At 36.1% G+C, this 23,358-nt stretch overlaps 3 protein-coding genes across 3 annotated transcripts in view; 2 read left to right on the forward strand and 1 right to left on the reverse strand.

Annotated features, from left to right (window-relative positions):
• Positions 1–4,260: 4,260 nt before the first annotated feature.
• Positions 4,261–8,669, forward strand: LOC111445548 (nicotinamide adenine dinucleotide transporter 2, mitochondrial). The gene is made up of 10 exons (XM_023083996.1): positions 4,261–4,490; positions 4,592–4,685; positions 4,863–4,949; positions 5,806–5,912; positions 6,680–6,728; positions 6,918–7,030; positions 7,173–7,267; positions 7,498–7,586; positions 7,661–7,755; positions 7,933–8,669. The coding sequence occupies exons 2-10, from the start codon at positions 4,610–4,612 to the stop codon at positions 8,332–8,334; spliced, it is 1,113 nt and encodes a 370-aa protein (XP_022939764.1). The 5' UTR covers positions 4,261–4,490; positions 4,592–4,609; the 3' UTR covers positions 8,335–8,669.
• Positions 8,670–10,129: 1,460 nt separating this feature from the next.
• LOC111445302 lies at positions 10,130–10,821 on the reverse strand. The gene has a single exon (XM_023083595.1). The coding sequence runs from the start codon at positions 10,636–10,638 to the stop codon at positions 10,183–10,185; it is 456 nt and encodes a 151-aa protein (XP_022939363.1). The 5' UTR covers positions 10,639–10,821; the 3' UTR covers positions 10,130–10,182.
• Positions 10,822–13,610: 2,789 nt separating this feature from the next.
• LOC111445295 (mitochondrial import inner membrane translocase subunit TIM44-2) overlaps positions 13,611–23,358 on the forward strand; it is a 16,977-nt gene continuing 7,229 nt past the window's right edge. Inside the window, exons 1-9 of the mRNA XM_023083589.1 lie at positions 13,611–13,931; positions 14,822–14,917; positions 15,051–15,157; positions 18,912–18,995; positions 19,133–19,208; positions 19,545–19,589; positions 19,671–20,090; positions 20,204–20,272; positions 21,408–21,472. Of these exons, the coding sequence (XP_022939357.1) occupies positions 14,843–14,917; positions 15,051–15,157; positions 18,912–18,995; positions 19,133–19,208; positions 19,545–19,589; positions 19,671–20,090; positions 20,204–20,272; positions 21,408–21,472 (941 nt within the window). The 5' untranslated portion in view covers positions 13,611–13,931; positions 14,822–14,842. The remainder of the gene's footprint in view (positions 13,932–14,821; positions 14,918–15,050; positions 15,158–18,911; positions 18,996–19,132; positions 19,209–19,544; positions 19,590–19,670; positions 20,091–20,203; positions 20,273–21,407; positions 21,473–23,358) is intronic.

Genomic DNA, 23,358 nt, shown 5'->3' on the forward strand with positions numbered 1-23,358 from the left:
TCATAAAGAACATGCACGAGGTAGCAACCTCAAGGAGGGTCACTAGTCATTCACGGCGCAACATAAGGAACTACTAGGGTTTAGATTATAAGGACGGAAAATCAAAATAGACCTCATGGGGAAAGACTAGACCCATGCGTCCTAGAGCCAAAGAAAAAGTATGTGGGAATCTCTTATGCCTGGAATGCGATGAGACCTTATAAGTAGATGACTTATTGAGTATAATTTTTATACTCATCCCTTGTACATTTTATTTTGAGGTGCGTGATGCTACGGGTCGAGGAAAGGGCGTGTTTGTGAAACATAGATGGCCACAGAGAGGAAAGCCGTCCCAAGGCATCTATCTTTATCTTCTTTTCTTTCACAAACTTCCATTTTTCTTCATTGTTAAAACTTTTCAATGATTGAAACTTTCTTCTTTTGAAATATATGATTTTTCACGTTGATGTTATCTAATTTTTCTTGCATATACACTACACCCACGTTATCCTTTTGTCATGGCCCACGGTAAAATTTGGGTTGTGTCATAAATCCTAAATAACATTCACACTCGTATATTTATCTTAACAAAAACCCTTTGAAAAATAGGTTTCGAACGAAGGGTAATAATGTATATCGACCTTACCTATTGTTAACTCGGGTAGTGTGGATACATGTGAGCTAACCATTTCAATGGTTTGATATAATGTTATGTGATTGGTGGAGCTTTGTCTCTAATATACACAAACTTATAAAAAAAAAGTTAAAAAGGATAAGTTTCATTGAATAAGGAAAGCATGAATATCATTGTCCATTAAAGGAAAAAAAACGTGATGGTGGGCTCACCTCTCCAAAAATGGGAAAATAACAGCACAGATGGAACGACACGGTGTGGGGCGTGAGGAAAAGCATGACCAGGACGACATGTCGCCAAGGACTCGCTTGACGCTTACTAGACATGAATTGGCAATTGGTTGGCGCTGGTCTGTTGTAACCTTCAGGTTTAAGCCGAGAACAAGGACAACATTGTTTGTCTCAATTTGAATACTTTGTGAACTTTGTTTGATAAGCTAATTTTAAACTTTCAATTTGGTAGGTATAAGCGAAATGACGACGCTTGCGTGGGGAAAAGATCGTTGCCCGTTTGCTATATACACGTGCGGTGGCAAATGACGACGCTTGCATGGTTTGTCTCCCCGCGACCTCCACTTCCCTTGTCGTGACATGCACCATCCATCGTCGTTGTCGTGAACCATGCACGATTGATGCTAGGTTTCGTGAATTACTACTAGTTCTAGATCTATTGTCTCGTCTTGCTAGATTCGTAGTCTTGTTGAATTCTATTTTGGTTTTGATTTAGTCCATAGTTGTAACAACTCTATCTCAACAGCAGATATTGTTCTTTTTAAATTTTCACTTTTGACTCCTCCTAACAAATTGGGATTTCACAATTGTCAACCGTTGACTAATTAAGGTCAACAATCAACAATCAATAGTCAATATTCAACGTCAATAGTAAACAAAAAGTTTGATCGATTCAAGAAAATTTGTCCAATAAGTTACATCTTCCTAATTTAATCCATAACAATTTTCTCATTCAACCCACAAATGCTGTACTTTTTAGTTCCATCTAGATCATTAGAATTTTCGATATCACTTTTCGTAGAACTTTCGATAGAACTTTCGGTATCACTTTCAGTAGAACTTTCGATAGAACTTTTTGTAGAACTTTCAATAGAACTTTTAGTAGAACGGAGATTTAGACCAATTTAAAACATTTTTATTAAGTTTAAATCAATTTAAGAATCTTTTAAGCATACCTAAGAATCTCAACAACTACACCGATGTTTAAATGTTAGTAAATTTAATGTTGGATGTTATATGTTGGTCAGATGAATTGTTTGTTGTATGTTATATTGTATGCTCCTTTGACATGATGATAAAACTAAAATTAAAAATGTTAGATAAAATACATTTATAATCGTAAAATTCATTAAGAATTACTTATGTAAAAAAATTATACCTAAATTAAAATAACGTAGTTAAGGTTTTTAAAAATAAAATAGTAATTATCATAAATTTAATTTTCTAATTCAAATTTAAATTTGATTGTAGATTTTTTTTTTCCAAAATAGATAATCTTCCTATAAATACTTTTGAAAGAAAATAATTTTTATTAATATTTACAAATTTTATATAATAATATCGTACTATTTTAATCGTTTTTTACGTCGTTAAAATAAAAAAGTTGATGTGAATTAAATAGAATAAAGGATTAGAAATAGATTCCTCAGATAGTAAAATTCGGAATAAATCGCACGTTTTATTCTCATTTACGATCATGGTAAACATCATAAAAAAAAATGGATTCCAAATTTCTTTTTTATTTATTTTTATTCTATATGAGTAAACGCATCCTAAAATATTCAGACAATAGTCTTTTTCAAACACGAAAATTTCCATAATTAATTTACGGTTAATCGAATCAAATATAATTCCAACACTTCACTCGAAATTATTATTTATAATTTTTTATTAAATATTTTATTCTCAAAACATGTTAAATAAAGAATTTAACTAAGGTTAAAATTTACTTATTTTTTATTTTTTTATTTTTCATTTGAATTGAGACCATTAGTCTTCTTAAAGTCAACACGTAATAAAATGTCCAGTTAATTATTGTGGAAGACAAAAAAAAGAGAGAGTATAAATATAAATAAAAAGTTAAAAAGTGATTAATTTAAAAGTTTAAAAAGTGACTAATTTAAGAAATAGCAAAATTAATTTAAAAATTATGTATTATAATTATTTTAAGTTAGTTAACTTAAAATGAACGCTAAAAATTAAAAGTGGACATAAGCGAAACGTGAGATAAACGTGCAAGATATTAAAATTTAGAAATTAAATGACAATTAAAGTAAAAATTCAAGGACAAAAATGTAAAGGAGGACCAAAAGAGTTTTTTTTTTTTTTTTTTTTTTTTTTAAAAATACAAAACTAGTCACATTTTATACAACAATGAAAGTATATAAACTTAAATATCAAATATTCACCCGTCACAACATATCACTAACATGAGTTACATACATTAAATATTATTAATTTTCATAATAATCTTACAAATAAAATAGAGTTGGATTGGATTGTAACTGTGATATCTTACATTGGTTGGGGAGGAGAACAAAACATCATTTATAAGGGTGTGGAAACCTTTCACTAGCAGACGCGTTTTAAACCCTTAAGGGGAAGCCCAAAAGGGAAAATCCATCAGAGCCAAACACCAGACGATGTGCCACTAGCGAGGAGGCTGTTCCCCGAAGGGGGTAGACATGAGGCAGTGTGCGAATAAGGACACTGAGCCCTAAAGGAGGTGGATTGTGATATCCCACATTGGTTGAGGAGGAGAACGAGAGGGTGTGGAAACCTTTTACTAGTAGACACGTTTTAAACCCTTGAGGGAAAGTCCAAAAGGGAAAATCCAAAGAGGATAATATCTACTAGTGGTGGGCTTGGGGAATTACAAATGGTATTAGAGCCAGACACCGGACGATGTGCCACCAGCGAGGAGGCTGTTCCCCGAAGGGGGTAGACACGAGGCTGTGTGCCAGTAAGGACACTGGGCCCTGAAGGGGGGTGGATTGTGATATCCCACATTGGTTGGGGAGGAGAACGAAACACCATTTATAAAGGTGTGGAAACCTTCCCCTAGTAGACACGTTTTAAACCCTTGAAGGGAAACCCAAAAGGGAAAGTCCAAAAAGGACAATATCTGCTAGCAGTGAGCTTGAGCCGTTACAAATGGTATCAAAGTCAGACACCGGACGATGTGCCACCAGCGAGGAAGGCTGTTCCCCAAAGGGGATAGACACCAGGCAGTGTGCTAGTAAGAACACTGGGCTCCAAAGGGGTGGATTTGATGGCGGTCCTACATCAATTGGAGAAAGGAACGAGTGTCAGCAAGGACACTAGGCCCTGAACGGGGTGGATTGTGATATCCCACATTGGTTGGGGAGGAGAACGAAGCACCTTTTATAAGGGTGTGGAAACCTTTCCCTAGCAGACGCCGTTATCGAATCATATGAACACCGAAAATAATGTAAGCTTAATTTATATATGAAAAAAAAAGCATAAATTATAATGAATTGTGACAATAGGGAACTCTAATTCCCTTTTTTAAATGAATGTTGAAATCTATATATACCTTATCTATTGTACTTTGAAATAATTTCTTTTAATAAAAATAAAATAAAAATATCGTAAAAGGAAAAGGAAAAGGAAAAGAAGACGGAAAGGGAAAGGAAGAGAGAGAGAAGGTTATTAGTAAGCTTTGAGGAATTGTCAAAAACGTCCATGGAATCCAATTCTTCGTCGTGAGAGTTGGAGCGAAGAATTCACCCAACCTCAAAGCCCTTCAAATAAGTTCCGAGAAACGACACTACATCTCTCTCTCAGTTTCTTGATCGACTTAATTCAAGGCTTTGGTCAATGCAAACAGGAAGGAATACGAAGGGGTAAGGCTATATATATGCGTGTGTTTGTGTGTTAGTTTTTGAGCTCTAAAACCAGAGATCTGGTATTTGAAATTCCCCTTTGTTTCATTGAGATTTTGTAGGAAGTGGTGGAGAGCAAGATGAGTGGCGGTGGCAGTAGCACTTCTCGAAGCACTAGGGATTTGATCTGCCATGCCGGTGCTGGTGCTGCTGCAGGTTTGTTTTTATGTTTTTCAACGCTTAATTTTGAGCTTTTTGTGTTAGATTTCTGTTGTGTATCGATGAGGGTTTGAAATTTGGTGGTTTAGATTAGTTACTTGCATGGTCTGTATACGCATTGAGTTTTTGTTTAGGGATTATTTGGTATTCGTGTTCTTATGTTGAGCGTAACAGGTGCTATAGCAGCCACGTTCGTCTGCCCTTTAGATGTGATCAAGACGAGGCTGCAAGTGCATGGTCTTCCATCTGGTCAAAGAGGAGGTAATCTATAGTCTTAACCGTGGAGATAGTGTTAATTCCCTTTTTCTTCTACAACTTTTTAGTTCAAGAACAACTGGGTGGGGTGGGGGGATTCAAATCTCAACTCTCTCAAAATTATGCCTTAAATCATCGAGTTACGTTGTAACCACAACGTAAAAGTGTGGTCATTTTCATCTTTAGTGTGCAAATATACCATGAATTGGTAATCTCAGGCCACTAATTAGATGCGTCGTTATGCTAGTTTATCTCAACTGGTAATGAATTTAATGACTTCCTTATAGGTGGTAGCTTCCATCAATGTTAAGCTACGAAAAACCATTTTTTAAATACTATTACTATCTTTTTTAGTAGATTTTGATTAGGATTTTGAAAGCATGTTTAGAAATAGATTATGGAACCAGTAAAGTTGTCAGTAAACTATCTCTATTAGTAGAAACAGAAAATAAAAATATAAATCCTTATCAAAGAGGGTTTAACTTTATATTGGTAATGAGATATATGAACAATCTAAGCTGAACAACAGCCAAGGTGGGATTCTGTTTTGAACGTTATAGTTGGATGGAAGCTTAGAATTAATTATTCAATGTATTTCGAGGTCTGAATCAATTCACTATTCTGTTCTTCATTGTTCTGGGACGTTTTCCTGGAATGGCTGTAACAGCTGGTTGTGATTGGTCGTATTGATTTTGAGAATCAAACTAAGGATTTGACCTGGATTAAGACTTAGAAAACTAGTGGCCAAAGGATTAATTTTAGTTATGTGATAACTGATATTAGCATTTCTGCTTCTGAAAGTACAGGTTGGTATACATGTTTATGGATTATATTTCTTTAATCTCATCTGTCCTGTACCCAGGTAGTATTATTGTCACTAGCCTACAAGACATAATGCGTTCTGAAGGTTTCAGGGGACTGTACCGTGGCCTTTCACCAACAATATTAGCACTTCTTCCAAACTGGGCTGTGAGTATTTTATTGGATATTCCTTGGGAAAGTAGCATTAAGACCTTTCAGTTTTTTCCAAACTGATGTATCAATTTTATGGTTGGTTGCTTGTACCTAAGCCCATGTTAGTGGCCGACACCATATTGAAGCTTGTCCATGAACTAGAATTTCATGAATAGTTAATGAAATCCACTTTTCTGTAGGACTTTCTTCTGTTTTCCTTTTTCATTATCTTTCTTGGGGTTCTGGCTTTTTGATGGGTCTCATTTCTTGCAACTGTACAAGCATAACTTTTCATACAGGAAATCCTTCCTGGGCTGCGCTGTTGACATTAATCATCTATTTTCTTCCCCACTTGGGTGCATAATGCATTATGTGATTTTATCCCGACTCATTGCATCTGAGTGTTTTTCTTTTTCTTGTTTCTTTTCTAACTGGCAATTCAGAAGTTTATCCTTCCTAAGAGACATTGGTTTTGCCCTTTAAATAAAGAAAATGATGATTTATGTACTTGTATCAGTAGGACCTAAGTGGGATAAAGATTTACTTCCACACTTTGCTGTGGAATGTTATGCTGACCTTTCTATTTCGTACTAAAATAAATTATTAAAAATAACTATATAATTTTATTATTACTATGACCAAAATTTATTTCCACATGACCTTACTTTGGCACAAGTTATGTTTATGAGATTCATCATCCATTTATTGTTTCAGGCTCATTTTTCCATCACCTGAACTATTTCTACTTTTCGATTGACGAAATTTGCTTATCTCACATGTAGGTCTACTTCACAGTTTATGAGCATCTAAAAGGCATACTTCATTCAGATGGTTGGTTTTGAGGTTCATTGGCAAATGATTTTTTCGTTTTTACGAACATTATTTCTTTACATGCTGTTGCAGTCCTCCCATTTCAGATTTTGAATTTTGGATATGTTCAATTCTTGAATCCATAGAAATGGTTAAATTTGATTGAATTACTTCTGTGTAATTAATATTATATTTGCTATTTGATTGCAGGGGACGATGGTCATCAACTCTCGTTCGGCGCAAATATGGTTGCTGCTGCTGGGGCTGGGGGATCTACTGCCACTGCAACAAATCCTTTATGGGTTGTTAAGACCAGACTTCAAGTAAGTATCAGGTTTTTGTGCTCTTAAATTTCCATTTCATTGAGTTCGTCTTCTATACTCCATCTTACTGAAGCACATCTAAGTCCTTTATTTTATATTGTTATTCTTTTGGATGTTCATAGTATTTTTTGTTTAAACTCAGACACAGGGAATGAGGCCTGGTGTGGTTCCTTACACAGGCATGGTTTCAGCATTTACCAGGATCATACAGGAAGAAGGAATTCGCGGGCTTTACAGGTTTGTTCTGACCATGTTTGTGAAAACTGAAGTTTTGATGTGATATATGTTTACCTGAATTTGTCGTTTGATTGTAATGAGTGATCGTGCTAAACTTATATCCTTTTGAAAATAATGACTAATGATATACTATTTACTTCCTCCTCGTTTTATTTTTTATGTTTCTATTTTAAATTCTTTAACTTTTGTAATAATTATGAGGCCATGGCTTTGATTTGTTCTACAAACAGTGGTATCCTCCCTTCATTGGTTGGGATAAGTCATGTTGCCATTCAATTTCCAGCATACGAAAAGCTCAAATCATATATGGCAAAAAGAGGTACGTAATGACAATCCTCCTATGGTTATATACTTGTTTAATTGTGCAAGATCGTTAAAAATTTATATTTCCAGATAACACAACCATTGAAAAGCTAACTCCGGGACATTTAGCTATTGCCTCGTCATTGTCGAAAGTTATGGCCTCGGTAACGACTTACCCACATGAGGTAGGTTTTTAAACTCTCTCTCTCTCTATGGGTGCATGTGTTGTGTGTATTTGAAAATATGGGTGTAGGAGATTCAAACATTGTCCTCTTGGTCGAGGATATATCACTTAATTAGTTGAGATGTGCTTAGATTGGTGTCTTTGTTAATACTTTATCCTGTTCAAACTTCATCTCCAGGTAGTTCGTTCCAGGATGCAAGAGCAAGGCCAAGCCAGAAATGTTGCTCCTCAATACTCCGGCGTACTGGACTGTATCAAAAAGGTTTTTCAAAAGGAAGGTCTTCCCGGTTTTTACAGGGGTTGTGCGACAAATCTGTTACGAACAACTCCATCCGCCGTAATAACTTTCACCAGCTATGAGATGATACATAGGTTTCTACTGCAATTTATACCTCAAGGCGAGGAGAAACCTTCCCCCCATCTGAATTCGAATAGCAATAGCCATGTGAAGCCCCAAAAGGCGAACCGAGACGACTCGAAGGAAGAGAGTGATTCCGGCTTACAACAATCACAATCCCAACCAAGTAAGCAAACTAGAATTCCTCTGGGGAACAAAGAACAGTTAGCATCTAGACACTGATTAAATTTTGATTGCCTCCTCTCTTTTTTCCCCCCTCTTGGTCTTAGAGACGAATAATAAAATTTTCTGTTGGTGAATAAACGCATGCTCTCCGTGTGCTCTGAATTTTTGGATATGTTTACTGGTTGGTGATTGCTATGGAAAAAACTGTAGCATCCACATGTCTGTGTGAGTGAATGAAACCATATCCATATCAAACTTGTACCCGATCGAGTCTAGGAATTTTGGAGATGAGCTGCCCAGCAAATTATATTAATAGATTTATTGGTTGTTGGATAATCACTATGTTTCTGTTCATTTCATTGCAGTTTATATTTTATTGGTAGCTTCGAATTCGAGTTGTCTTGTCTTCATAAGTTTTCTATGTATTCAGACCGATGGGACTTCGGACAAAGTTTCAATTTGATCCCTATGATTTTTTAAGTTTTTTCTTTTAGTCTCTGGAGTTCGGATGTAGCTTCTCACCTTTGTCTCGACACGATTAGAACTGTTTTTAAACATGATGATAGTCGGGATACTAGGGATTAGATTGAAAATTTTAAAACTACAAGGACCAAATTGAGATTAAGAAAAGGGTATATAAAGAAATTTATTGAATGGAAGGTGATGGTTTTTATGCAAAGTGAGATGCATTGCTTTTTGGAGTGGAATTTTGAGTGCCTTTTGTTTGTGTTTGTGAAGGAAACGTTTCATATGCCTTTGAATATCTGGTCCATATTCTTGGTCCCAACCCCCTTAGAGAAACAAATAAATTAATATTTTTTTTGTTATTCCATTTTAACTTCAACACTTTATTTATTTTAAATCTCATGTTTTCATTTCTATCCACTATTTTAATCTTTTATCATTCATTTTTGGTACCACCCTTTTTATAAAAAAAAAAAATTAAAATATTGATACCGTAAACTATTGTGTAGTTAAAATTGTCTAGAAAAAATACTCCTAAATTTTTAAAAATTTTATTCATGTCCTTAAATTTTTTTAAAAAAATTTAAAAATACCTTTTGAACCGTCTTAAATCGATCTAAAAAGTTCAAAAATAACATTATTAGTCAATGATATTTTTGCACTTTTTTTTATTTTTAATTTTTTTTAAGCGTACATTACTTTGGTAGATATTTGGATCTTCTTTTTGAGATTTAAAGCTCAAGTCATTAAAGTAAGGCGCTAAAAAAAAAAAAAGATTGATTCAAAATAAACATCTCGAAAAATCACCCTAAGACGTACTACAAAATTAAATCTATACTTTATCAATTGGCAATAAACTTATGGAATTTGAAGTGCATTTGAGTCCAAGTCTTAAACATCTCTCATGGAATCTCTCATGGAATAAAGGGAAAAAGAAAAAGAGGGTCCTCCCACTAATGAAGAATCCACTTAAATATTAAAAGGAAGTGTATATTCTATGTCACACTCATATTAATACTTTAATCCAATTCATATGCTTAAATTAATCCAATTTTGGGACCTATCTTATATCAATTCTATATTCTCAATTCACTTTAGTAGATTTGTTAACTCCGATTTAATTCACTATCTTGACTATGGTCAAAGTGGTGTCCAAAATTACAAACTTCATGAACTATATTAAAAACAATTTAAAAAAATATCAAGGTTTAAGCTTTAAATTTGGAAATGATTTCATTAATTAATAAATTATTTGAAAATTCAACAAATAATAAAGCTCATCATAACACAAAAATAAGCAAATTCCCACTCATGGGAAATCTATTAATCACAAATTATTTCCCTAATTTCAAGTAAAAATTTAAAACTATACTAAAAAAACAGAGAATATATATAATTAATTCATTAATAATAGAAAGGGTTTTTTTAATAAATCATTCATTACTCGGGGATTCCGGCGAGAACCGGCCGCCAAGTTTTCTGAAGCAAGTATTTGTACCGGAAGCCGGTCCAACCCGGTCTAGGTGAACCGGGTTTGCAACCGGCCGATCCAATATGATCGTCGGCTTTCTTCTTACAAACCGGAGTTACGTTCCGGATAGGAGCCGCGATCGCCGTCTCGTTAATCCTGGCGTCGGTTCCATCATATGGCGGCGACGAAACGAACAAGTCCTTCAACTTGTTGCCTCGAGTCAAATCCTTACGGTCGTCTATGTTCTTCTCCGGCAAGGCGCAGCGGCGAGGGGACCGGCGGCTGAAATTCCGAGTGAGAAGCATCCGCAGAGTGGTTTTACGGCGGCGGAGGTGAAGGAGAGGACTGGTTCTAGGGCTTAAAGTGGGACTCTGAGCGACGCCGCAGTGCGTCGAAAGGAGCTTGAATTTGAGAAGCGACGCCATGGAAAGAAATTACAGAGAAAGAATCGCGAATCGATCAAACGACTTTTGGAATGGAATCTGAAATTTGAAAAACTGTAATGATCGAAGAGGCGAATTGGGAGAGGATTTTGAGAGCGTTGGGAATTGGGGTTTGATTTTGTCGATTCATTTTCAGTCCCAACTTTGAATTGAAAGGGAAATTTCATTGAATTGAATTGAAGGAAGAAAAAAGGGAATTCTAAATACAATAATGATATTATTTAATATTATTGAAAAAGAAGCTCTCCCCCTAACCGAAATTACCTTTTTACCCCTATAAAATCATTTACCAACTCTACTTTTGTCACTTTTTGCTGGTACCCATGGATTAAAATGTCCAAGTTTTTCTTTTCTTTCTATCTTTTTGACCATAGTCTAAGTAACTTTTATGACAAATTTGTGAAATGAAAAAAGTATATATTATTTAAAAATTATTAACGAGAATTTATGTTTAAAGTGGACAATATCATACTAATATGGAGGGTCGCTGTTCGTAACATGGTACTAGAGCCATAGACTTATATGTTCGGTTCATAACATCATCATTAAACCGTTACAAAACAAGAAAGGGAATAAAGTAATCGTCGTCTATTCAGAATTGCTTTATACGCAACACATGTACGAGCACGTGGGCATCAAGGTGAGCTCGTATACGTACGTCTTGGACCTTATCTTTGACTAGCGTTTTCGGTATACCACGGAGGGAATAGAGCTTCGGTATGAGTATGTGCCAAATATAAGGAGGAAGTATCCTGATGCACGTGTGGAACCACTTGCGGAAGGGATCACTCCCTTGTAGATTGGTTGAACCCATTCCTTAGCTCACAACTAAACCCCTAATTTTAGCTAAAACACTTGAAATTGTTCAAATAGTGACGTGGCTTCATACGTGTAAAAAATGGTAGGATAGGAACTAGACGTGTCAAACGGGGCTAAAAAACAGGTATCTCAAGCCAAATAAGCCGCCAAGCCGCCAGGAGCTGTTAGAAGTTGTCGAAGCCATGTTGGGAGTAGTCGACTCAGCGGAGTCGCAAATGCACTGGACGTGGAGACAATTTCGGGTTGGCGTTGGGTCAACAACGGGTTTAAGCAAGGCGCGACACGTGGGTCAAGGCATGGGCCAAGGGTTGCGCGAGTCGGTTCAGATTGTGGGTTGGGTGTAGGCCGTGGGTTGGCTTATGAATTTGGGCCAAGCTTTGGTGGATCGTGGGCTCATCTGTATTTGGGGCAAGTTTCTGGATGCTGACGCGGAATAGGTCGAGTTTGTGGGCTAGCAGACACGCTCGGACTGGGTTGCAGTGGCCGTGGACCATCGCGACTATGATCTAGCCTTGAGTCCCGTTCAAGGAGGAAATGAGTTGAAAACAATTTGAAACAAAGTAAGGTTATAAGGTAAAAGAAAATAAACAACCGTCATACCTTTGATAACACAAATTTAGATAGGAATAATTGACCATTAGTCATATGTCGTACACTTTGATGAATTTTAGCATGATCATATACCCTTGTATTGACATAGCAAAAATAGTAAAGACCTGACTATACATGAAAGTAAGTAAAAGGGGTTTGGAATGGACATGTGACCATGAAGAACACGCCCTTAGATAAACATGACCAAAACATTCGACATGCAGCCATAGGTAATGCGGCTTAGACAAGCGTGATTATGACACTTTATCCACTCATATTCTACCCGCTTGGTGCTACAAATCTCAAACAATTGGTCATAATTCAAGTCATATTAGGTTTAATATCAAAACTACCGTGGAAGATAGTCAAACTAAGGTCAAACATAAAAAAAAATGCACCTAACATGTGATTTCACACACCCCACCCACGGAAGGAGCTTCTATGCATAGGCTCACGCATGGATACAAGGCTTAATTACGACCACACCTCAGTTCGAATCCTAGAACTAACAAGTCATCTAATTTTTCTATTGATATTCTCGCGCGCCCGACTGCACTTTGATACTTAGGAGAAGCGATCGCTTACATATTTTTTGGACGATTTATGTGGTCGCGACATACATCCCACTTTAGCATCTTAGAGTGGGCGTTCAAGCTAGAGTTGTAGTAGCTAGGCAATATATTTTTTTACTTCCACATCACCACTAGAGTCAAGCTACCATCATGTGCATGCTACTGTCATCATGTGCATTGCCTAAATATGAAAAAAAATAACTTTCAAATTTGAATCTAAGGTACGATAGGGTCAACCTAAAAGGCTTGAAAGAGCTCAATGGGTGTTAACTCTCAAAATAAGAATTGTAGTTATTGTTCATTGATAGTGGTCTTTTATGGACCAAAAAATCCGAATGTCGATGATTTGATGCTTAAACGGTCTAAATTGTCTCAGTTGATTTGATCTTTTTGTTCGTAATTGTCCAAATAAATCGACCATATGCTCCAATCCTCCAAAAGAACCTAATTAAGAATAAGTGTTATTCTACGGCAAGTTGGGTCATTATCAAAAGAATAACCTAAAACTTAAGACATGGTATATTTTGATTCCAATACATGATGGGTTGATTATGGTTGTACCATTCATATTATAACTATGATAGGAAAGATTCCTAACAATCTGAACCACGAGCCCATACGAGAAAAAATTCATCTTTATAGGAAACCGAGTCGAGCCCATATGAAAAATTCATCTTTATAAGAAATCGAGTCAAAGTTCCCGTCAAAGCTGTGAGGACTTATTGACATCACTTAAATTTTATATTTAGGAGATTATTTTACAGGGTAGAAAATAGAATACTAAAAGAAAAAAAAAACCAGAATTAAAGAAAAAAACATGTTTTTTTTTAAATTTTATTTGTTATTTTTTTAATTACTTGTTTTATTTTCCGTATTTCCTTTCCCTTCTCTCCGTATGCAGACTCGGCCGTCTTTTTATTTTTCATTATTATTATTATTATTTTTTAATTTTTTTTTCCTTCTATTCAACCATCCTGGCTTTCTATTTGTTTTTGCCTAAACCCTATTTCACGTTTTGCCGCCACTCCCTCCCATTACCAGCCACTGCACCCCGCCCTGCCGCTCCACGGCCGCCACCCCTACCCGACGCTGCACTTCCAGCTGCTGCAGTCTCAGACACCCGACGAAATTGTCCCCGTTCCTTGCCTCTCAAACTCTCTCGCCTGTCCGAGCAACCAGAGTTACTTATCTCTGTTGTTATTCTTTTTTCAGTGGTTTAGCCTCAAACCTGTGCCGTTGGTGAGGTCGCACCGCCCCATTCACACACCGCTGCTCATTTTTCGTACACCTAAGGTTTTGATTTTTTTGATTTTGTTTTGTTGATTGAATTATGTTGATTTATTCTGCTCTCCGCGAAGAAGAAAATCGAGAGTATCTTTTTTTTTTTTCTTTTTTGTTGGTTTCTTCTTCAATCAATGTTCAAAAACAGATTGAATCAGTAAGTAAAAAGAAACAAACAAACATATCATTCTTATCCAAATCAATTAATAATGAAAAAAAAAAAAAGTTTAAGAAGATGAATGAAGCAAAAAAGGAAACTTACCTGTATGTAGTTTTCTCAGCTAAAAAAATAAAAAACTGGTTGGAACCGGAAAGCTGTATTGAAAGGATTGAAATTATTGGTATCAGTTATACAAGAACAGAAAAATACAATGGTCAAACAAAATAGAAAACTGTTGTGGAGTTTGCTTGAATGTAGGAGAAACTATGATGCATATAAATTGGCACTGTTTTCAAATTCCTATTTTATTTTTCATCCAAACACGTGGACTGATTAGAATTCCTTCCAAATTCAGGTTTCTAAACAGGGGTAAGGTAGAATTTGGCTTAAAAATCCAAAATCTTCCTTTTATTATTATTTTATTCTGCATTTTCTCGGTTACTAACAATAGCATTAGAATTTCGAGGTTAGAAGTAGCTTTACCTCAGTAAGTTGAAAATTTGTGGTTACATTTAGAATTTTTTGGATTTCAGAACTTGTAACGCCATTAGATTCTCTTAGCATTACAAAATTTCCGCGAAACTTGAACCATGCTCCAAGGAAGAAGAGAAGGGAAATTGGTTTATTGCGTTAAATTTTTAGTTCATTGAGGAAGTATCGCTCCATGTTAACTTTTATATGCATATGATACTAATTAGATTGTGTTAATTATTGTTTTCTAAAAGAAAAAGTTAATGTGCAGAGTTGCTGTGACTAAATCTTAATGGCTGGTAAAAAATTGGTTCGGGATTTATTTCTCTCGAGACAAAGCTTGTTTTATCAGCTTACTTCCCAAGAGGTATTTTTTCTTCCCTATGCTTGAACCTTATCCCATCTTTCTCCACTATAGTCTTCATAGGATTGATATCTGTGGTGTAAAGCTATTCAATATCAAGTTTGTTTTAATTTATGGTTGGGTTTTGTTCTGGTAGAGCTCCTGTACGAGATCACAATTGCTCTTACCAAATGGCTACTCCATCAATCGTAGATTCAGCGTATTCAATGAGTTCTCAAAGAAAGTGAAAGGAGAAGCTAACAAGTATCTTCCCTCTTCTTTAGAATTATAATACTCATGCATGTTCAATTTTATCTTCTCTTGATGGTTTCTTAAGAGATTTTCTTTGGAATTTTAGAGGGTTCTGGAAGGCTTCTAAGGGCGTGCATTAGTCTAATATCTCTTTCTATAAAAGAAGGGTGTCTTTGAATATTGTTTTATTGACTTCATTTTTTCAAGCTGCTTTTCTAAGTTTCAAGCCCTTGTGTTTTTGCTATACTTTCCTCCAGAAGAAGCTTCTGCATTTTGGAGCTCTTTATTTTAGATTTTTGGCTGTATTTTTGTTTGCTTTCTAGTTATTTTTCATTATTTTATCCTCTTGTACTTTTAGGCTTATTTTTTTTCTTGTAGTTTTTCATTTCCGTTGGGAACTTGCGTACTTGAACTTTTTCGATCCTTTTCATATATCAATGAAGAATTGTTTCTTGTCCAAAAAAAAAAAAAAAATCTTCATGCGTGTATATGTATTTTAGCCTTTCTGCAAGTGTTTCTCTATTCAACACAACAAGTACAAATGCACGTGAATTGCTTTCCATCTTGTACATTATTAATTACTGCTGCATGAATTTGATTGGAGGAAGATTCTTGAAGAGACGAATATGTTGATGTATGTCTCAGTACAAAGTGCACCTCAGTTTAGGCAGTGCTCATGTATTCTGCCTGTTCCTGAAGCTAAACCCAAGCAGCTTAGACCCACTAAAAGCAACGTAACCAACCATTTGGTTGAGTGAAACATAAATATCTATGACTATAATATTTTCCCAAAGAGGATGAATGTTTTTTTCGAAGAAACTTGAATTTCTTTAAACTTTTTATTTTATTTTATTGGAAACAAGAAATAGAATGATATTGATAAAGGGAGATAATGCAAAAAGAGAGGGAAATGAGATCTCCCCACGACACCGAGGGGTTACAAGGAAGGCGCCCACTTGGTGTAAATATGAACCTAGATTATAGTTATGAAAGATCTTGGGGTGAATACACCAAGAAGAAGCATACAATCTAACTCGATCCTCATGAATAGCCAAGCTTGATTCTTGACAAAGAAAGATTCCGCAATAAGGTTTGTAAGGCAAAAATTTCATTGATAAATTATAAAGGAGGAAAGGGTCTTCCAACCATCAGAGGTGAATTACCGAAAACTAATCCACCGAGCAATAAGGTTTGTAAGGCTATGATTCTTGAAATGATGGACAGTGAATGGTGAGAACAACATTCTCGGATAGTTGGGGTTTAAGAAGGTTTCCAGCCAGTGCTTTAGTAAGAATTCAACTAAATGTTAGAATCTTTGAAGATAAGGCATTTATACAGGATTTGTTTTGGGTCAATGTACAGTGTATGTTTTTTCAGTGGTGTTCAAATTACAAGAAATTCTTTTATAATTGTAATCTTTTAGTGCTATCTATGGAAGCTTTCTTGTAGCTCCTTGGTCAGGGGGTCCTTAGGATGTCCCTTTGTATTTAGTTCAAGTTCTTTTTTCTTATAAAAAACAACCGAGACTGAGTGGGTGTGAGCTGCAGTGAAGCCATGTTTTAGAAACATAATTTCATTGATGAATTAAATAGAAAAGGAGTTAATACACTCCCAACCATCAAATACGAATTACAAAAAGACTTCGGAAATTATAGAGGAAAGACTATAATCTACATGAGGCGTAAACAACCTTATTATGAGCAAAATGGAAATCCAGCTCAATGAGTTTAGTATGCTCATAAAAAACAAGGTTGGAACTTGGAAGCAATTTTAGTGGTTGATTATTACAAAACCAAAGAGTTGATCTCTTGAAAGAAATTATGTAAATCTTGCAACACATAACTCAACCACAAAATCAAAGTTACAATGGTCTCAACTTTAGTTGATGAATGAGAGTGAGTAGATTAACTTTGAGCTTTCCAAGATGTATTTGGCTATTGTTGTTATTGACTCAGTTTCTTTTTGTGTGATAAGAAATAAATTTTATTGATATATAAAATTTGCAATAGAAGGGAAAAATAAGCTTCTTCTACTGGACTAAGGAGTGGAGTAGCTATCAAAAATGAAAGAAGATTAATTTTTACACACCACAATATAACTAAAAAAACTACATAATCAGAAAAATTATCGAAGGATCTTCCTTTTCGGTGAAAACTCTTTGGTTGTCCCTAATACAAGTTGCCTAAAAGACATCTCACACTAGGTGGGTACAAAGAACATTTTCCCATCCGAGAAAGGTAGCTGGCTTGAGTGTAGTGAAGGGAGACTATTTGGATTAAATGGGAGAGCTGTGGACCATATGCTTCTGTGTTTTTTCATCATTTTTGCAGAACGGGCAGCTCTGAGAGGACAGGGACAGTAGCAATCAGCGCCGAAGCTTATCAAAAGTGTTGAAGGCTTGTGACTGGTCCTGTGATTAAGTTTCCATAATAAAAATTTGACCTTTCCGGGTATAGATCCTTCCATATCTATCCATGTAAGAGTCGTTTAGGATCTCCTAGCATACAAGCAATGTTGCGTAAGGGATTTTTCTGTGGAGGATATCTGCCTTCCAACTTCCATAGCCTAAGGTCCCTTGTATGAGACAAATGTTTGGCAGATAGACGACAATTTTTCTGCATAGATAAGAAGTTTAAGAGGGAGTAGTGAGCAGCCAAGGGAACATCCAACAACCAACTATCATGCCAAAGGGAGGTGTTTGGCTGTTTTCTCCCCATTGCCAAGTTTGTTGATAAGTCTGTCTTGGATAAGACTTTGATGTTTTATTTTTCCCCAGGCATTCTGCAGACGCTTGAAGTTCTGATTAGAGGCCATAGTTTTTTTTTTAGTTCAACAATTGCGAGGGTGGAGGATCGAATTATCGACCTTCGAGATGGTAATTGGTATCTTATCCATTAAGCGATATCCAGTTTGATGTTTAAGGGCCCAGAGTTGAGAGATAATTTGCCTCTGAAGGACTTGCTCTTCCTTTTGATACCTCCAAATCCATTTAGCCAATAATGATCCGTTTTTTCCTCTCATACTGAGTAGACAAGACCTGTAAAATTTGTTGGGTGGAGGATTTTCTTTCATCGAATGAGATGCTTACTTGATGATGCAGAAGATCTCTTCAAATAGAAGTTTTTGTAGCTTTTTGTTGATTTTCTAGACAAAATCATCCTTGGAGGGGGCAGTATTGGAAGAGAGACAAAAAAGATTGGTGGGGAGGTTTAATAGGAGGCTTTGGTAAGTGTAAGCCTACCACCTCTGAAGACGTGTAAGCCATTCCATGAATAGAGCCTCCTTACAATTTTCTCAAAGATTGGTGCCCTAAAGGATGTTGGTCAGGGGTTTCCATTTAAATTAAGGCAAGGATATGCCATTGTATTCTTAATTTCTTTCCTCCATGAAAAATCAGTTTCTCATTAGAAGGGGTGGAGGCTGAGGTATGAGTTTGTGTTCTTAATCCACCAAGCTCAATTTTAGAATGTGCCATTTAATGTGGATTAGATTCATCATCAATGGTGAAACAACTCATTTTCACCATAGAAGAATGCAAAGGGCCTAAAGGAAAAAAGGTCAAGCTCTGATATTATATTCAATTGAAGGATGATTGTCAAAACAAACTAACTGCTCACTTTGTAAAACGCATGAAGCTATATTAGAAACCAGATTATGACTTCTTAGCTTCCAGTTGCTTCTTGTATCGACCGTTCCATTGATTTTTCTTTGTGGTTTGTATCCATGGTATTTATTTCTGTAATGAGTGGTCTGGAAAACACTGCAGAAACCCAGAATTTCAACAATCTGTCAAAGACTGGAAGGAGAAGGCAGAAGAACTTAAAGGTGTGAAAGAAGACCTAAAAGTTAGGTAATATTTTGAGAACTCTGTTCTATGTCTTGCATATTTTTAGTGGTATTTGTTAACAGGCTGAGACATACCCTTGTATGTCAAGGCTGGGTGGGCACTTCAATGGATGGCCTGAGATGGTGAAATGGCGAATGCAGAACAAAGCAGACAACCGAGCAGCTTTACAAGCAGGTGGATGGCGCTTGGTCTGAGGCTGAGGCTACAGCCAGAAAGGTGATTGTTTTGCCCTTTTACATGCTATCTGTATTTATAATTGTTGCCGTTTATCTGTGACTCTGAATGAATATTTAAGTAGTTGGTACACTATGCTTGGGTTAGTGCATTTCCCTTCTCGCATTAATTTTAAAATGTTATTGAGTTATTTTTCATAATTTTTTTTTAGTTATGGGCAGGCAATTGTTTTTGGGCTTCTAGTTTTATTTCCTAAGCTTGTGGGAAAAAAAAATCTGTTTCTTTCACACGAGTACGTTGAATATTATGGTGTCCCTGGAAGTCGTGCCTGCTATTTATTTGAGTCTATCATTCAATTTTTTATTTTAATTTTTGCAGGTTTCCACGGATGTGAAAGAGAAAATATCTGCTGCTACGGAGGAGGTTTGTGTGTTTTATGTGATACATCAGTCAAGCATATATAACCATACCCATGGTATTAATATTCAACTCTATTGGACCCAGGTAAAAGAAGCTTTTGGATTCAGTCATAAAAAATCTTCGGGGTCTACTCGTTCCTCAACTGATCCTGGTGCTGATGCGAAGAAACATGGGAGTGAGGCCCCTTCTGAAGAAGCCAAAGATCAACATCCTGGTTCTACTGGTTCTTCCGAAACAGTATTTGGAAAATTTAAGTCCAGCATTCCGTCAACAGGAATTTCCTCGGCATTTGAACGGTTGAAAAGCACAAAGTTAATTGACTTAACAAAGAAGGGATATGAAATTGTGAAGGATGAGTTAAGTGGAAAACCACATAAGAAAAAGCATTTAGAATATGAGCCTTCCACCTCGCCAAAAGTTGAAAGAAGTACAAGAACCGATGTTGTTGTTTTACCATCAAAGCAGTCTCATTGGAGTAAGAAGTGGGAGGCATTCAAGGCGAAGGTAAATTGCATTTAGTGGCCCATGTTTTATGGAGTTTCATTAGTGCTTCTATTAAAACATTATTTTCTTTTTAACCTAATCAGTCCTTTCCATTTTTCTTTTTCTTCCTTTAGATGCATGGTCATCCCATGTTCAAGCGTGTTACTGGTTATAGTGAACCTGTAATGTCAAAGGGTCAGGAGGTATGTGTTTCCAATTTAGTGCTATATTATAATTTCTTCTAAAAAATTCCTTATCTACTGCTAGGTTTCATTTAATGTGATCAACTGCTAGACAAACGGTTATTCATTGTGTTTTAAGAAAAATAAGAAACAATTTCATTGATTAATGAAATTTCAAAAGAAGAGAGAAAGAGAATGCCACTAACCGAAGGTGTTACAAGAAGCATCTCCGTCAAAAGAGAAGAAAAGCTGTGTGAAGAAAACAAAGAATTGAATTTTCATTGAGTTGAAGCTATAAAAACAGCACTGTCCCAAAAAACTGGGTATTCAGTTTCCTTTTTATTGAAAGTTCTGCAGTTTTTTTCAAGCCAAGCCGACCACATAAGGCTCGAATGAGATACTTCAAAAGGAGGGTCTTATAGAAGGGGTGGCCCAAAAGGAGATTGATAAGAGAAAATGGGCCAGTTGAAAGCATTCTTTAGACCAATCTAGAAACGTTGAGCAAGGGGGCTGTGTATAAATATGGGAGATTGTGTCTCCAAACTATTTTTACAAAGGGTACACCAATTTGGAGTGAGGACCATGTATGATAGATGCGCCTATCGTTAGAGTTAATGGCTTTGTGAGATAGCTCCCAAATGTAGAATTTCTTCTTTGGGTACTCATCATGCTGATTCGTCTTTGTATAGAGATGAGGATTTCTCAGCTGACTGATCAAGGCTATGATGGGGAGGAATTTGACAGAAAAAACCCATTGGTCTCATGAGACCAAACCTAACTTTGTTTGAAGTTAGGCGGATGTTTGATAAACGAAAGCTTAATTCAGCCCATTTTAGTGCTTCATGGTACAAAATCTTCTGAAATCCAAGTGCCAGAAGCCAATTCCTAGTTATCTGTGCTCGAGGCCATTTTTCTGTTTCTGGCTGAGACTGAGAATAGCTTGGAAAAACATAGGGCCAAAAGTCTGTTAGTAAACTAGGAACCATGCAAAAACTTGTACTCAATGGTTGGACAGGTCCAAATTTATCTTTGTCTTGAGCTGGGGCAATTCAGTGTAGCCGAAAACTTGTATTCTTAGTTTCTTTTTTCTTTTTCCTTTTTTTTTTTAATGTTTAATATAATATGTAATGATATTTTCTTACATTGGGATTGACAGATAGCCGAGGACATTCGTGAAAGGTGGGAGACAAGTGATAACCCTATAGTGCAAAAGATTCAGGAGTAAGTATTTATTGTATCATATTTGTTTGGCAAATAGAGAAACTGGTGTCCTTGGTGGTCATGCAACTTGGCTTTTCAATGTGAAGGCCAAATTACTTTGTTTTCTCGACTTTATTCACTTTGTGAGGCATTTGGTTGGGAACGAATGGGCTATAAGGCATGATATATTACAAAATATGTGGGATATATGGAGTTGGTTAGGTTATTTTTGTTTCTTTCTTTGTGGAGGATGGGCTATAGCATAGAGATTGGGGAGCTTGGACCCAGTCAAGAATTGGCGGTGGATTAGTGATTTTAAAAAATCTATAGGAAATCATATATCTTTTCATTCTCTCCGATGAACTTAACTCTACACTTACCCAAAGACAAATTGTAAGTCTTCTGCTCAATAGATAATTTAGAAGGTGCAGCTTATATCATTTATATGGATTTCAGATGTTCTTTTGAATAGATATTTTCGAAATGAAAAGTCAAACAGTTGGTTATCAACTTATTTCCTTTGGTGCTTTGGGAAGTTTTGGGTATCACACTTAGTTAAGAAGTCTTCTCAATGAAACTTAATTTTCCGTTAGGATTTTATCTATATACAAATCCTATATTGAATGCGTTAATTTATTGTTAGGCTTGCTGTGATGAATTTTACACAGGCCTAATGGTTTAGTCAGGAGGGAATAGGATTTATTTCTGGCTTGACTTGGGAGCTCTGTCTCCTCTTTAGGCAAGAAACATGAGATTTCATTGATGGTTGATAAGTTACAAATTTGTATAAAATATGAAACACCTTGTATGAAACAGTTTATAACATCTATCCTAGTGGCTTTGATTCTTGATTAGACAGTTTTGTCACCCTCTCCATCATTGGGTTTCCGATGGCCATTGACCAATAGTGAAATGTCGGATGTCTTGACTCTTTTATCATCACTCTCATCTTTTCACCTTAGCCTCGAGGGGGGTATGTCCACCTTCGGTCTCCTTGTCCATCCAAGGGATTTTTCTGTAGCTCCTTTTCTAGTGTTTAGCCAACCCTTCTTCAACGAGTGATTCTATTTTCTCCTCAGTTTGGAAGTGTAAAGTTTCTAAGAAGGTGAACTTCTTCCCTTGACAAGTGTTTTGGCTTGAGGGTCTTTGGTGATTGGGTCAAACAGTTGTATTCTTGTAGTTTGGTTCCCTTTTGTAGGCTTTTCTTTTTGTGTGCCATGTATTCATTCATTTTTTCTCCTTGAAAGTCAAATTTTTTCACCAACAAAACCAGCATAGGCTGAAAGATTGAAAGAGCTTAGACCAAGTAGCATCTAATGAACATTGGAAGAAAAGGTAATGAGGGCCCTCCAAATTGCTCTAACATTACACAGCTAGGGAAGAGAAATTTGAAATCTTTTCCGTTTGGATCTAAATGCAAGTCTTTAGCTTTCTTTTTTCTTTGTTTTTTTTTCCTCGTTTTTTTTTTTTTTTGGAAAAAGGTCAAGCGATTCAGAAAAAAGAAGGAAAGAATACAAGAGGGATACAAATACAAACTGAAAAGAGCCCAACGAAAACAAAAAAGGGCTCCAATCTAGCAAAATAACACCTAGAGAATAATTACAAAAGGCATTGTAACAAGGAGGCCCAAATGGAGATATGAAAGTAGCAATGAATCTTTAGCTCTCAAATCCTTCTAAATTTTGTTGTACCTCTTGACTCAAAGACCCACAAAAATGGACAAACCTTAACAAGCCACAAAATTTGGCCCTTTCACAAAAAGGCAAGTGAAGGAGAAACCCTTTGATCATAGAATTGCATTCTCTAGGTGGGCAAGGTGAAAGCCAAAAGCTTTAGACAACTTCCAAAAGGTGGTCGAGATCCTCAGCTGCCAAAGGATCCCATATATGGTAACCACGTCCCCCCCC

Source organism: Cucurbita moschata, unplaced genomic scaffold, assembly GCF_002738365.1.
Source record: "Cucurbita moschata cultivar Rifu unplaced genomic scaffold, Cmos_1.0 Cmo_Scf00007, whole genome shotgun sequence".
In the NCBI taxonomy this organism is placed as follows: domain Eukaryota; kingdom Viridiplantae; phylum Streptophyta; class Magnoliopsida; order Cucurbitales; family Cucurbitaceae; genus Cucurbita; species Cucurbita moschata.